The sequence below is a fragment of the Liolophura sinensis genome, chromosome 1 (assembly GCF_032854445.1).
Source record: "Liolophura sinensis isolate JHLJ2023 chromosome 1, CUHK_Ljap_v2, whole genome shotgun sequence".
NCBI lineage: Eukaryota > Metazoa > Mollusca > Polyplacophora > Chitonida > Chitonidae > Liolophura > Liolophura sinensis.
In genome coordinates this window covers 78,831,905-78,847,170 of record NC_088295.1, presented here as the reverse complement: position 1 = coordinate 78,847,170, position 15,266 = coordinate 78,831,905, and the positions used below count along the sequence as shown (strand labels likewise).

General features: G+C 37.4%; 1 protein-coding gene across 2 annotated transcripts; it reads left to right on the top strand.

Moving 5' to 3' along the window:
* Nucleotides 1-14,923, top strand: LOC135474243 (uncharacterized). 2 transcript variants are annotated; one of them, XM_064754164.1, is made up of 6 exons: nucleotides 1-125; nucleotides 1,118-1,294; nucleotides 3,396-3,484; nucleotides 5,504-6,687; nucleotides 12,111-12,230; nucleotides 14,281-14,923. In XM_064754164.1, exons 4-6 carry the CDS (start codon nucleotides 5,533-5,535, stop codon nucleotides 14,782-14,784), a joined length of 1,779 nt encoding a protein of 592 aa, XP_064610234.1. In that variant the 5' UTR covers nucleotides 1-125; nucleotides 1,118-1,294; nucleotides 3,396-3,484; nucleotides 5,504-5,532; the 3' UTR covers nucleotides 14,785-14,923. The 2 variants fall into 2 exon arrangements, with proteins under 2 accessions (XP_064610234.1, XP_064610235.1); XM_064754165.1 differs by having other exon boundaries at nucleotides 27-143.
* The last annotated feature ends 343 nt before the right edge of the window (nucleotides 14,924-15,266 follow it).

Sequence of the window (15,266 nt, the reverse complement as noted above, 5' to 3'; positions counted from 1 at the left end):
ACATGAAACAGACATGGCGGGCGCAAGGCAGACGACAATGCCCAATCATGATGCAAAAAAATGCACTCATAATCGGGTCTGATGGTGAATGGACGGCATAAATGTAGTCTCAAAGGATTGTCCAGGTCAATACGTCAACAGTGGTAATATTTTGGTGGCTTGAATTTTGTTTTATTTCTGTTTGTGTTGAAGCGCGCGCACTCCCCGTGTCCCGCATCGGCCACTGACTGAAATAAAATTCCCCGAGCTCCGGCTTTGTCAATCTGTGAACTTTCACTTATTGCTTTGGGAATGGGCCTTCGCGGAACACGTGTTAGACTTTATATCGTGTAGACCCATGCTAAGTGTTATAACACTATGGTATTTTCGGCAAAACTCTTGTGAAATGTGAAGAGTAGGGTTTGGGGATCTTTTGAGATTATTAATGGATTAATAAAATGGACGCCCCAAGCGGGACGACTGCCTGGGGATTTTCATGTCCGATCGGATTCTCGGCTTTACTTAGGTTTCTGCTTCTTCCGCTGCCTCTGGCGAGCGCTTTATCATAAAACATGACGAGGATCACTCTTCTGAAACAGAAATCTTGTATTTGAGTAGTTTGTGGTCCAAACCGAACTAAGTTGAGATAATTGATCCCCGACTGCCACTAAACAAACATTGCACATCTCAATTCTCCTTGCTTTAAAGGAGGCCAGGCGTGCCTCTGGCATTGTTCTTTATGTGAAACAACGTTGTTTTACACTGTTTTAGACATTTTACCGTCAACACTGATGTAATATTATTAAAACAAAGTCTGCATTTGTGTAAAAGTGCTGTGTATGCGAAAAGGATAGATTATTGAGCATACATTTTACCCTCTCACCCTATTTTATTATCTTTGTTGCAGATTTTTCTTTTTTATTATTTTCTTTTCTCATTTTATATTTGAATATTTAAATATGGAATGTATGTTTTTGCCATTTAATGTGTTTCTGCTTTAGTTATGTCCTTTTTAGCTTCTTAAATAGATCTGGTATTGCCATTCATAACTATTTGCTGGTGCCTTTTTTTCACATTTTACATACATGCAGGGAAAGGGTAAAATTGCTGAAAATGAATTTTTTTTTTTGTTTTTCAGATCGACTTGTACAGATTCCCAGCTGTTTGTGTGTGGAGTTGAATCTCATGTTGTATAGTAGTTGTGTTTTTTTTGTAGTAATTTTTTATATATATTTCTGAAAGAACAACTCCTTTGCTTTAGAAAGCATTCCTCAAGCAATTTCAAGTGGATTATATCAGAATTTTTGGTAAAACGGTGAGTATTTTGTGATCAAGTTTTATCAACTATATTGATAAGAATAAGGTTTTCATGTATAGCAAATAATATGTTTCTATTTATGTAGTCAATAGGATGTATGCATCGACTTCAGTGCAGATAAAATAAGGTTACTTGTGACTTTGGACAGACGGGCATCTGCTTTTGAAAGTATTGTCTAAATTACTTAAGTTGTCACACATCTCAGCTTCACTGGAGTACAAAACCAAAACTATGGTATGCTTTCTCGATGTTAACAATTTAAATATTCTGTGCAATATGTTCTGTCTATCATACAAGATTAACCTCCAGTTATTATCAGGCATACCGTTTCTCAAAATATCATCTATAGTTTTTTTCCCATCCCAAAATTGTCTTACATCGCCTCGTCTGCTGGGTACTGTCTAAATTACTTGGCTTTGCACCATCTCAAATCAGTGCCATTATTTCTTTTATTTTTTTAGGTCATTCCAACACTTCCAGTATTTAGAATGTTATGTTTTAATTTTTAAGGGATCAACAATTTGATTCTTTTGTAATGTTTTGTGTTGAGCGAAGGCTCATTGGTGTTGCACTCATTGTAGGCGACAGGCCTTGGCAAGTGAAATCCCACTTAGAAATCCAGCTCTCCTTGGTTCGGTGCCTCATGTGGCCTTATGTCAGGACAGATGTGGTTTTATGGAATCTGGAGCTATGTACTGGAAACAGTGTGTTTATGTAATAAAGTGCTGTCCTGAGAAAATCTGTATATTGCTGAAAGCCAGTTTCTTAATGTAGTGTTTTAATACTATAGTTCAGGACATGTGGAAGTAGTAAAAAATGAAAATAAGCATTCTCGCTATCATTGTGTGGAATATAGGTGTCTTAAAAAGTCAAAAGCAAGATACAGACCAGACCTTAGAGCTACAAAAAGCTATCGGCACATGAAAATATCCTAACAGCTAGCCATCATATTCTTGTCTGTTCTGTAATATCAGCAATGGCCTGAAATAAAACCAGAAACTTCTGGTTTCAGAAGTTTTTCTGAAGCATCAAACACCAGGAATTTTGAGCAAAATCTCCCAACAAAATTGAAAGACTAAATTTGCAAATCAGCCACTACTCAGAGATAGTAGAAACTGAGGAATGCATCACAACCTGGCCTAAATTCATTGTGTTTGCCAGTGGAGTCTTATATGTTCAGTAATCTCAGGATTGTATTTTTTTTTTTTTCTTTTCTTATTTATCCTGTCTTTGTTGGCACTGTCACATTAGCTCTACATGTATTGGGTTTCTCATCCAGGTGGTGGCCAAGCATTTCATGCTGGTCACACCAAATTAAGCGCAACGATTTAACTCACTCCAATGCCAGAAGGTAGTTGTGATCCAGTTGGATTGCTCATCAGTTGACTTAATTACATTGTTATTACAAGTAGTTAATTCTGAGAAAATTCACCGCCTTTCAGTATGCCACGTCCACATCTTAGAATAGGCAATTATTTATGATATGTTCACATGTCTCTCTGTTACAATCATGAAATACATTTACATGGAAATAAGAGAAAGTCACACATGTACTTGAGTCAGTTTATCTTATTATGTTAATGAAAGGGATTGATTTAGTACAGCTGAAGTTGCTCATTTCTTAATAGTGAACTATCTGCTTGGATAAAGTTGAGTATGTTAATTGTTGTTTGATAAAGACAAAAAAAAAACAGTTTAAAGACAAAGAGATAAAGACAGTTTTTTTGTCCACCTTTGTCAGTCAAGACATATATCTTTATGAACATGTGGAATTTTGAATAATGAAATTTCTTTATGCATATGATTTGTCTTAATTTGGCCAACCTTTAACATACTGATCTTATTTGGCTGAAACATTTGTGTTCTCGCTGCAGCCCATTAGATCCGTAACAATTTGGAAGAATCCTAATGTCAAAGGATTCACTGGTGATAAACCCAACCACTTTTTATTATTAATGTAAAAATGTGTCATGCTTTTATCAGTTGAATGAAGAAATGTAACAAGAGGTCAAGTTAAAATAACTGTTATTCTTACCCTTGAGATATTGTTACCTTATCCTCATGAATAAGTGTACTATATGGGTTTTGTTTTTTGCAGGGTATTGGAAGCACTTGCATATAATCTACTGACATCAAAGCCAAATATTAAGCACAGAATTTTTTTATCTTAACAGCACGATACCTGAGGTAAGTTACTGCACAGTTCATGGCTAATCACTTTAATTAGGTATCACATGCAAATATGCTTAAACAAGTAGATTGTGTGAGCTATATGGTCACTCCAGACAGCTGGCAGAAGAGATGCAGGTTCAATCCTGACCTTGGACTGAGAATTGTCGATTTCTCCCTTTCATTGATAGTGGAAGTTTGGTGGTAATAAATAGACATCTGCAGTGGTGGGTCTGTTTGGGACTTCTCGTAGTAACTTACCAAAACTCAGTGGTTTACCCAGGGCTCTCCACTTTCCTCTATCCATAAAACCAACAACCACCACTTTGGCGTTTAACAACGTATAAGTTGATAACTTCTAATGGCCTGGAAGTTCACTCATGAATATCAAGTTGCTTATTTTGCTGAATTCTGATAGTTGTAATGATATTAGAAAGTTTTATAAGGTGTATTCCGTAGATAGGATAATACCGTTCTGGAAAAAAGTTTCTGCGCCAAAAATCATTTTTTATGGCATTTATTGTGTATAGAAGAACTTACCATGGGCATACTTTTGCCCACGATCCTCTAAGCTTTGTTGACCCAAATAAAATGTACCTACACCACATGAAATATTATATGTGTATGATGTGGGAAATTGAATAACTTCAACATGGCCTCTTTAAGTAAAAGAATTCTTTTTACTTGTGATTACCTGTATTCTTTTACTTTTGGTTTACAGTATTCTCTCAATTTTGGTTACTGGTATTGCCTCAATTTTAGTGAACAGAGTTCTCTCGATCCTATTTAATAATATGCTCTTACTTCTTGTTAAAGATGTTTTGATTTTACAAAAAGGAAAAGACAAAGGATGGTGCCTCTTTGCAATCCCCCATTACCCCTCTCTCTCTTGAAAAAAAAAAACTTCTCAGACACGTGATATTATCATAATGATTAATCATTTCTCGAAGTAACTTCATACATGTATATAACATCCTAATGTAGACGCCTCCTTGTTTGTTTGGTTCAGGTCTAAGTTTGTGTCCATCATAGTTGCCCCAATGTTCATTCTACCTGTCAATAGTGCAAGCCCCTGGTGTCCTGTTTTGATAATTTGGGCCCAACCTGTTTGATTTACCTTGAGCTTTAGTGAGTTTCAGGCCATTGATAATGGCTACTCATTAGATATTTGATCACATTTACATTGTATCGCAGTTTTTTAAAATTAAAAACATTGGTATTTGAAGATCAGAAATAGTTGGTACAGTGTACAGGCCTAGTTGAAACCATTCACCAGCACCCTGTGTCAAGATGATGGTAGATGTGCAATGAACTTTAAATGTCAGACTATTCCAGACACGGTATTGTGTTGTAATTATGCGACTGACCATATAACTTCTGTTCTCCCATACTTAAACGTTTGCTGTGACGTCACTCTATTGTCTGCGCCTTTATCTATAATTGTCTTAGTTGACATTTTTTTGGAAAATATAGGCCAGGAGCTTTAGTTAGGAATCAAATGCAACTAATTTTTGTGTTTAGCTGAACCAACTCAAAAGTTCTGATTTTCTTTGGGCGGTATGTCCTTTTAAGAAAAAACATAAATGTGCAAAAATCAGGTGGAATCTGGTCATGGTTTGCCTTTCGGTATATTATTGAATTCTGTTGTCCATTCTGCAGTAGATCACCCACTTGAAGAACTCATTCAAATATAATATTTTAATTTTTAAGTTGGGTGCATAGGATTAAAATCCCTTGAACACAAACATGTTCTAGTAACTCATTGAGTTAAACAAAAAGCAGACTCCATGTACATGTTAGGTTTGTTAAGTTCATCATGTACATGCAATAATAAATATCAGGTATGACCATGCTATACTCTCAGCCTTGTTTGGAGCTAGGAAACCATGGCCCAAGGGAGATAATTCATCATGAAGTTACACAGGAGTGTATATATAAGCATGATGTTGAGCTCCATATGGTATTATTAGATATTATCCAAAGCATCTATGACTGAGTAGTATGACATGTATCTGACATATTCGTCTTATGTTACAGGTTTTTCCTTGGCCCTTTTTACACGAAGCATGGATTACACCTATTTTCCCTATGCCAAAAGATGTAAGATTGAACCGACAAATGAATGGGAACGCCCACCCAGTAACCACCTGCTGGGTCAGAATGAGGGTGAGCGGTTACCGATGAGGCCGGGGAGTGGCGCAGAGCTTCCTGCAGATGCCCCACCACAGTACGTCCCGTTTCCCCCTGTACCCCCGACAAACATGTTCTCCAACAGTCCCTCAACAACTACATTACCTCATCATAACTTGGGCAATGTGTTGTCCAGTGCGAACACCCCACCGTTACCTCATCACAGCACGCCATTCGTCAATCCTTTGTCCAACACCAGTGAGACCAAGCCCTACGACCAGTGTATGTACAACATGCACAACTTCAACGGAACAAGCTACTGCGACCCCAACTACTCCCCACCAATGTTCAGTATGCCCATGTATGGGGCCGGGGGGCAGTGGGGCCCCCAGCGGTGTGACACAAGCAATGTGGCATGTGCCTATGGACAAAACAGTCTGTATGATTACAGAAATATTGGGCACATGCCTAATGCTGACTCTCAGAACATGTATTTTCAACAGACTGGTCACCCATATGTGGCAAGGTCGATGTTTGACCAAATGATCAAGAGAGAATCAGATTGTACAAATATGCCGCCTGACAGAGGCCGACCTCAGGATAATGGATCATTTTCCTTCAGCCCTACGCAACATGCCATGTCCCAGCATGCCATGTCACAGCATTCGCCGTTGAACCAGTATCACATGGCTCCGCAGATGCATAACATAAAAACGGAGCGGATGCCAATGGGCTACCACCATGGACAGGTACCTCCTCATGCAAGTCCATCCCCAAACAACATGTCAGAAACTTGTGTCTATCACAGCTTGTTGGAAGGGGATGATGATGAAAACCCAGACCGGAAAACCATATACAACTTTGTGTGTAGTGATCCCCCCGTGATGGCGGACCAGTACCTCATGTTAGAACAGCAGCTCTGCTTCAGGCTGAGGAGTCTGCTCTTCCCAGAGCCCGTCAGTCACATCTACTGCCCTCTCGACCATGCATTTGAACCGCACGCTGATTATGTGCGCAAGTTCTACAATGGCAGGAAAGCAGTCATGTTCCTGGGGATGAACCCGGGGCCATTTGGAATGGTTCAGAATGGAGTAAGTATTCTCTGATGACTGCCAGGCTGGCAATAACACCTTAGCTGCAATAGAAAATGATCTCCTGCACAAAGTTCTTATAGTTACATGTACACTGTATACCTGCTTTGATATATGCTACAGTGCATTCACAGTTCCGGGCACATGTTACACGACTTTTCACAGGATCATATACCTTAAGCATAGTTTTATCACAACAAATTAGATCACAGGCTCAAAGCCATATCTAGCTGGCTCGACATCAGAAAAGTGTGACACAAAACCTCATACATACATACATACATATATGTACATATTCCACTGTTTCAGTAGGTTTGTCGTCCACGTAACTGACTTCAATCCTAGGAGTGAAATATTCATGAAAATAACTAAATAATACAAATGTATTATACACAAAAGCTTTAGCCTTTTTTTTTTCCTTTTTGCAAATGTGGCTAATCTGGTCAGAAATGTTTTGGTCAATTGGACAACCATCTAGTCACAACAAAATTCACAGCTTGCGAATAGAAACTCCAAGCAAAGCAGTTAATCAATCAAAAAGTGAAGTGGCATGCAAGGTGAGTTACCCCAGCTCAGACTGGCTTCCTCTCTGGTACTACTTTTAGTACCACTTTTCCGTATAAAGACCTATGTATGGGGACGCAGGTGTAAAGGGGAGTAATTCTGACACACACATACGTATGCAAACACACACAAACCTGATGCCTTTCCTAGACTTTTTTTTTTTTGAATGGGAAGCCTATGCCAACACTAGTACAGACTTTCAACTTAATGCGCTGTGCAGGAGTCCAGGTCCAGACACAATGTTGAATAAAAGGACAATTTGCCTGATGCGAAAGTTACTCTTGTAACTTGGCAGGATGATTTTACTTCATCAAGATGATGTGGGAAAAAAATTTCGAAAACAGACCTTATGTTCGCAAAATGCAAATAAGGTGATCAATAGCGCTAACATAGGCAATGAAATAAGTATATAACAAAAGGTAAAACACACTCCTGGCTTTAATTTGGAGGGGTTCATTATAGTTTTCAGTTTTATCAGCTCAAGAAACAAATAAAATTGCAGTGGAAGAATATTTGATTTCTTTGATAGAATATCATTCACTTATTCATTACCCTGATATCTCAACCTTTTTGCTTATAAAACAGCAACTTTCAGTGCAATTTATGTGCATTTGTAATTTGATTTTGGAGGCAAATCTACGTTGCTTTGGTTGACCAGTTTCAGGTCTTCACAAAAAGTACATTTTTAACACTCAACATATAAAACTCTTTCAGATTATGCTTGAATAAAAAACCTTGCAAACATGCGAAAAGGTGGAGAATTTCACTGATATGGAATACTAGTATATATACATGTAGAATCCAGATTGCATCCCAATAAATTGTATGGCAGTAATAGTTGCACATATACTGTGTAAATTGTGTGTTGAAAGTGAATAGAGTAATTCCTCAGTGTATTCAAGATACCTATGGTGACAGTGGCCTAAGTGTGTGACAAGGTATATTTTCTTTACATGTGTATGACCTGAATCCCTGATTGAAATGTGCCCATTGATATATCACTTTGTACATTGCTCTGAGCAGAAACAACTTTTTTGATTGAATAGTATGGAGATTGGAAACTGTTATCTCTGCCTACATCTTTACGGTTTATTACATGGAAAGGTGATCTTACATGTACATATACATTTAGTATAATGTATTACTGGATTAACCTGAGGCTGTTGGTACAGAAAATGATGACAAGTTGGAATGATACACAGGTGATCATACTCATTTTAAAAAACCCTAATGACTTAGGTTTCCTAAATTCAGACAAACATGTCAGACTTTCTGCAAATTAATTCTGCAGGGATGAAAATAAGACACTGGTAAGTTATGTTGGGTGGGAGGAGTTCACTTGTTTCTCTGTTGTTGAGTTAACCTTGTTTTCCAGGCCAGTTCAGAAGCCAAGGGGACATGAGATTTCCAGTGTTTTTTTTTTTTTTTCTTTAAATTGTTGTTTTCAGTTAATGTTTTTCTCTGTCTTAATACAGTACTGTTGGTGAACTGATCGTATTGGTTACTGGTATCGTTTTATGTAACACTTTCACTACTAACAAAGTTATATTCAGTTTTTGGATGTTTTTTTTTAATCACAGTTTGCCTTTTAGTTTAATAAGTTCAAGGTATAACCAATTCGTACCATAAAATGTCATCAGTCTCAGCATCATATATTTGTATATGATCTCAGCCTTATCAGTCATATCACAAAAGGATTTTGTTTCAAAGCTAATTAATATGATTGTGAGATTGAAAACTTGAGACATTGAAGCTGGATGAGCCTCTGAAACTGGCCACTCAGATCACTGAGAGAAACGTGTGCTAATATAATTGTTCGTAACAAATTTGTGCACAGTGGATGTTAACTTGCTGTAAATTCAGACATTTAGAATACATGTGTGGAAAGTCAAGAATTAGAAGAATGAACTTTTTAATTCTGCAACTGTAGGTTGAACATGATTGTGTACATGCATCATGATGGACACAAGGCAATATGGTTCTAGTTTGTATGATGAAAATTAATGTACGTATAGAATTGTATGCAGAAAATTCAATGCAGAAATTATGAACAAACCAAACAGTGGTTTTATCTGTTTGGTATTGCACTAATTGCCATAACATTTTCTAGTACATATACAAAATTCCATTTACAATTATGCCTTCTTGTATTTTGATAACAATTGAACTTAACAGAAGAGTTTTCATCAATATATCTGAGCTAATTTATTCCAAAAGTTGTGTAAACTTAGTATTTATTTAATTTAAAAATTCCTATCTGTGCCAGTGTAAGGGGAATAACTCAAAATAATTAGGAAAATAGGTCCATGCATAACTTTATTCTGTAAAAATAAATATGTAAAAAAAATTAAAAAAATTAAATATGTAATAAATATATAAAAATATGTAGTACCTTTGTACTACATTTATTTATTTGTACTATTTATTTGTTTTGTAGCATATCTCCAAGACTAATGAACCATATGCAGTGAAATTCCATCCATTAAATCTGGGACAGATCCTTCCTCCCTCAGCTTTGCTGACCTTTGACCTGCTTTCTGAATTCAGAGTTCATATTTGGCTTGTCAAAGAAGCTAGAACCCATGAGTTTAAAATGAGTCTGGTTATTGTGCCGTGCAATTGCAGAATTATAAGGTAGTAGGTAATTTTCTTCTGACTCAGGCGAGAGCAAACCTGTAATACTGAACGTAATTTGGTAAATTGAAGCGGTAGTGGTTTGTGTTCGGCAATGTTTGCCTCCCAGGGGTAGAAATTCTCACATTTCCGAAAAAAAATTGAGTCCTCCCAAATTAGCAATTCGGTCATGTTACCCACAACAAAAATTTTTCTTAATTATGGCCTGGCCGAATCCCTGGAAATTTGAACTGTTTGTATCATGCAGCTAAAGAATGTAAACAGGCAACACTAAAGTTTTGTTGTGAAAAAAAAAGCATAATTGGGCCAATATTTTATAAACTAAGTATTGTGCTTCAAAATAATGATCTATGCGAGTTTACATACCCAAATAGAAGAAAACTTAACGGAGATACTAAAATACACTGTGACAGTACACTAATAAACTGGAACTACTTCGGTAAAGCGGTGAGAATTTTCACCACCTCATAAATGCCCTCATAGGAGGCTTTGCTTCCCCAAAAACTTCACGCATCGATGTACTTATGGGACCTACTTTCTCTGCTCAGAGTTCATTTTTTGTTTGTAATTTGTCATATGTCCTAAGTGAAGTGCAGTAAATCTTTGTGGCAGACTCAGGAAGGTGCTTGTCCTTTGAAAGCTAGTTCATACAACATGCCAGTATTGCCCATTCACAGGCAGAGCATTTTCTAGATTCCCCCACTCTCGTTTTCTGGCGCTTTCAAGTTCTTTCCACCCATGAGCTGCCCACCATCATATAAACGAAAGATTCTTGCATATGATTAAAAATCAGTGAAATAAACAAAATGTGAATTCATAGGTAGGTGCCCTGTATCTTGTCACATTGAGGTCAGCGAGTATGATGTTTGTTCATGTTGTTACACTTCTCGGGTAATAAGTTCATCTTTAGTTTGAGCTGAGGAGTTTTGGTTAGCACAGTTTTATGTTTTTTTAACTATCTTTACCAGGGTAATCAGTAAGTAGTTCATGTTATGGCGTCAAAAAAATGATGTGAGTGACCTGAATTGACCCCATTGTTGGGTCCAAAGGGAAGCCCATTGAAAAGTTTAATTTTTTTAATTTATCAGATTGTTTTACCCTGTATTGAGGAATATTTCAATTATGCGACAGCCACCAGCATTACAAACTAGTATGTCTACTGTTTTAGAACTTCATGTAGTACATGTAAGTCTATTGTGTAACAAGATTGAGTTGCAACTGTACTGTTCATATATGTAAGTGTACTAGAAGATAACCTAACCACAGGGCATGCAAAACCATATCAAGCAGATATATATTTGTATTGATTTTGTATCTTGGTCTATCTTAGAATACCCAAGATTTGGATACCCTTATGTTTTGACCCTCGGTCACCTTGAACTTTTATTGGAAAATTGTGAATATTCTGTTTTATGTTTAGCTTTAAAGAAACAAGAATGAAATATTAAAATATGTAATTCTTGTTTTTATACGGTGAGGTTTCAAAAGCTCCCACTCTTTTTCCTAGGTATTCAAATCAGTAAAGGAACAAGTGTTTGGCTTCTCTCCTATTTGCCCTGCTGCATAACTCTGGCTGAAATCTTTTGTGAACTCTTCACATCTTCATGAAATCAGAAGAATGTTAAGAAAGTAAAATTTATATTTATAACAACTTCTGATGTCAAATTTAAAGATTGCAAGTCAACCAAACCTTGTCTCCCTTCATGCCCATTTTGTTTATTTCTGATATTGAACTAAACCTGTACATAATAGTTTGGAATGAAAATTAAGTTATCTTTTAATTGATTTATGTGGGCAGCAGGCTTTTCGCTTTTTATACTTCAAATGGGCTGAGGTGATAAGCATGCCAGTATGGCACAATGAACCGAGAGCCTCTAACCAATGTGGTGGCTGTGAGTTCAATTCCAGGCTGGCTTCCTCTCTGACTGTACATGAAAAGCTCTGCCAGCAAACTGTGAATGGTCATGGGTTTCCCGAGAGCCCAGTTTTCTCCGATCATAATGCTGCCGTAGTATAAGTGAAATATTCTTGAGTACGGCATAATACACCAATCAAATAAATAAATATAAAACTGCCGCCCCCCCCCCCTCCCCCCATGGTTTTAAAGTGAAAATTTCTTGAGTGTGGCGTTACACAACAATCAAATATATAAGCATATATTTTCCAGGACGTGTGACTTTGAAATGTTAAATACCACTTTTAAATGTGTGTTCTATTGTACACAGGTTCCATTTGGAGAAGTTGAAGTTGTGAAGGACTGGTTGAAAATCAGTGGTAATGTGTATAAGCCACGCAGAGAACATCCCCAGAGGCCTGTGCTCGGTATGGAATGCAAGAGAAGTGAAGTAAGTCTCCACCACATTGAATTCTGGCATGAGTGTATCATCAGTTCTGCTTGTGCAAGTTGTTTACTTATGTATGTGACGGTTTGAGTACGGTGTTAAAGAATCAAATAAATAAATGTCATGACTTTTTTCAGTGAAGGATTCATTCATTGATAATTTTAGAGAGGCAATAACAGCAGAATACTTGTACGGCTGTGACACTGTACCACGGTGACGGTTAAATGAAACAACTTAAATCTACATTTGTGAACCACAGGTGATATATTGCTGAAAGAAGTTCAGAATTCTTCAGTTGGTGCAGCTAAATACAAAAGTGAATTGCATTTGACTCCCAACTAAATGCCCTGGGCCTGTATTTTCCGAAAAATATTAATTAAAAGAATTAGAAGGAAAATCTGTTACTGGTTTAAACTGTCCGCCAGACAAATGAGGCAGTGCAAAGATTCCTGCAATGGATTGCACATGTAAACAGTATGACAGATTGAAAGCGAATTGTTAGCCTAGTAAGCCTGGTATGATCATGCTTTCTGTCAATATGATATTATTTGTAATTCCCAACAATCTGTATGGCAGAACTGATGTTACATGGTAGGGTTCATAATTACAATACAATACCATGACCTACATTTGAAGTTCACTGAACCTCTCCCATTGTTTACACTGCAAAGGGAGGTAACCTAATCAAAGTCAGTCTTTTTCCATGTTTCCGAATATAGCAACTTGAGCAAGTTGATAGTCGTTCCTAAACCCTGGATAAAACTGAACATTTGATTGACCATCCAAAGTAAGATACGTATCAGTAGAAATCTGAAAGTCTCACCCTTATGTAGATAACATTGAAAATAACTTTTGTGACATTCATGTCTAACTTCTTTTATATGAAGGTAAATGTGGGTAAATTCTTGTTTATCATGCCCAAAAAGCTGATTTGATGCATAAGAGGATATATTAGGAAGTCAATTATTATGTAATACATAGACAGCTGTGTTGTAGGGTTGCTGTGTTTGCGCCTGCTTATGTTCTACAGGTGCATACTTACGTATAACTGAATGCCTAGCCAAGGCAGCCTTCCTTCGTCAGGAACATTTTGTATCACCATTTTGTTTTGACAGCTGGTTGCTCAAGGTACCACATTATGTCAGTGTCACATTTACATGAATATATCAATAAAAATAATAAACATATGATATGTGTGTCAAAGAGATGAAATACATGTACTTTAATGTTGTTACTGCTACTCTTTAAAAAGATGAACCAAGTTGACAGAACAATGGGCGACCAATCTCTTGTAGTCTCTCTAACGTTCAGTAAAATAATGCACTTGACTTTCTTGAAACTAAAAAACAAAGGAATTACAGAAGTTCGTGTGCAAATTATACAATATTTTCTGATACGCAAATGTGTAATATGTTGGTCTCCATTGATGTTGGCGAAGAATTTGGGAGTGATGTTGTGGCATGGACAATCATACATATACGCAAATATTGCATGAAGGAACATATTGGATTTTCTGTCCGCAGGACATTGTTGATAGGTTTTCTTCACATTGTTAGAGAAGCGTGGGCATAGGCTGATTTTCACTCGGACAAACTCCTGACAAAGCTGACTAACACAATGTCAACTCCTACACAAGAATCCATCATAAATCAGCATCTGGGACATTTGCTGACTCAGTTGTGATGACGTTGAATGTTCGGATACTTACATGACCTGGGCCTGATTCCACAAAGCTGCATTTGATTAAAGTCCTAGCTTTTGGAGCCATGGATCAGTTGTCCCAAAAGATGACGCAACCAGTGGTCTAAGCGCAGGTTTAAGTCAGGAGATTTGTCAACCAGCCAGGGAGATGTGGTATCTTGCACACGAATAGCCAGTTGTATCCCCAAGTCATTTATCAGGCCACTGTCTTTTAAGTGAAATATTCTTTAGTGTATGTTAAACACCAGTCTAGTGAAGCATAAAGTATCAAATAAAATATTGACAGTGTTTCAAAAAAAAATGTGTGTATCTGCGTATTATACTTGACATTTTGAATGTTTTTGTGTTGTAGGTTAGTGGAGCCAGGTTTTGGGGACTGCTCAGGGAAATCTGCGGAGAGCCAGAAAATTTCTTCAACCACTGCTTTATCCATAACCACTGTCCCCTGGCATTCATGTCCGTGACTGGCAAGAATATCACGCCACCTAAGCTACCTGTTGGAGTAAGGAAAGCTTTGAATGAAGCCTGTGATCAGGCTTTGAAAGAAGCCATGCGTTTGTATGATGTGAAGATTTTGGTTGGTGTAGGGAAATTTGCACAGGAACGTGCAAAAGCTGTGTTGAATGGAGAAGAGTGGAGCACGATTCGCATTGAGACAATTATGCATCCCAGTCCCATCAACCCTGCAGCAAACAAGGGTTGGAATGAAATTGCCAAACAGCAGCTGAAGGATATTGGTGTATGGCAATACCTTTTACCAAAGTCCCCGTGTCCCCCTGCCTCGGCGGCTATTTCGCCCGTCGATCCATCTTCCTCCAGCACTCCTACGCCCACTCCGGCCCCGCCTGAGTGCTGAGGCACACTCCTTACTGTAGTGTCCGTTCTCAAGTTTGTGTCAGTGGTCTCGTGCTGTAGTTTGCAGTTTTATCAATGGAATGTCTGTCCCATGTCTACTTGTCTACTGTGCATATTACATACTGTATTTGTGTGTATGTCGGTCATGTAGAAACTACTGCAAAATTTACACTTTACAATTGTTATACAATTTTTTTTTTTTTTTTTTGGTCTTATATGAGAACTTGTAGAAATGTGCTAGATAATAGTGAATGAATAAATACATATGTGGTCAATTTGAAAAGTTTTCTGAGAGTCCTTGATTTTAGTTCTGTACATGAACTGAACAGTTACAATTAAATGTATAACATGTTTGTCATAACAGGCGTTGAAATCGTTCGTCAGCAGTTCATTATTGTGGTTTGCTATCGCATACTGATGTCAATCATATTAACCACACCAGACTATAATTATCTGCTAGACCAGCACTTGTCTGTCTTATTT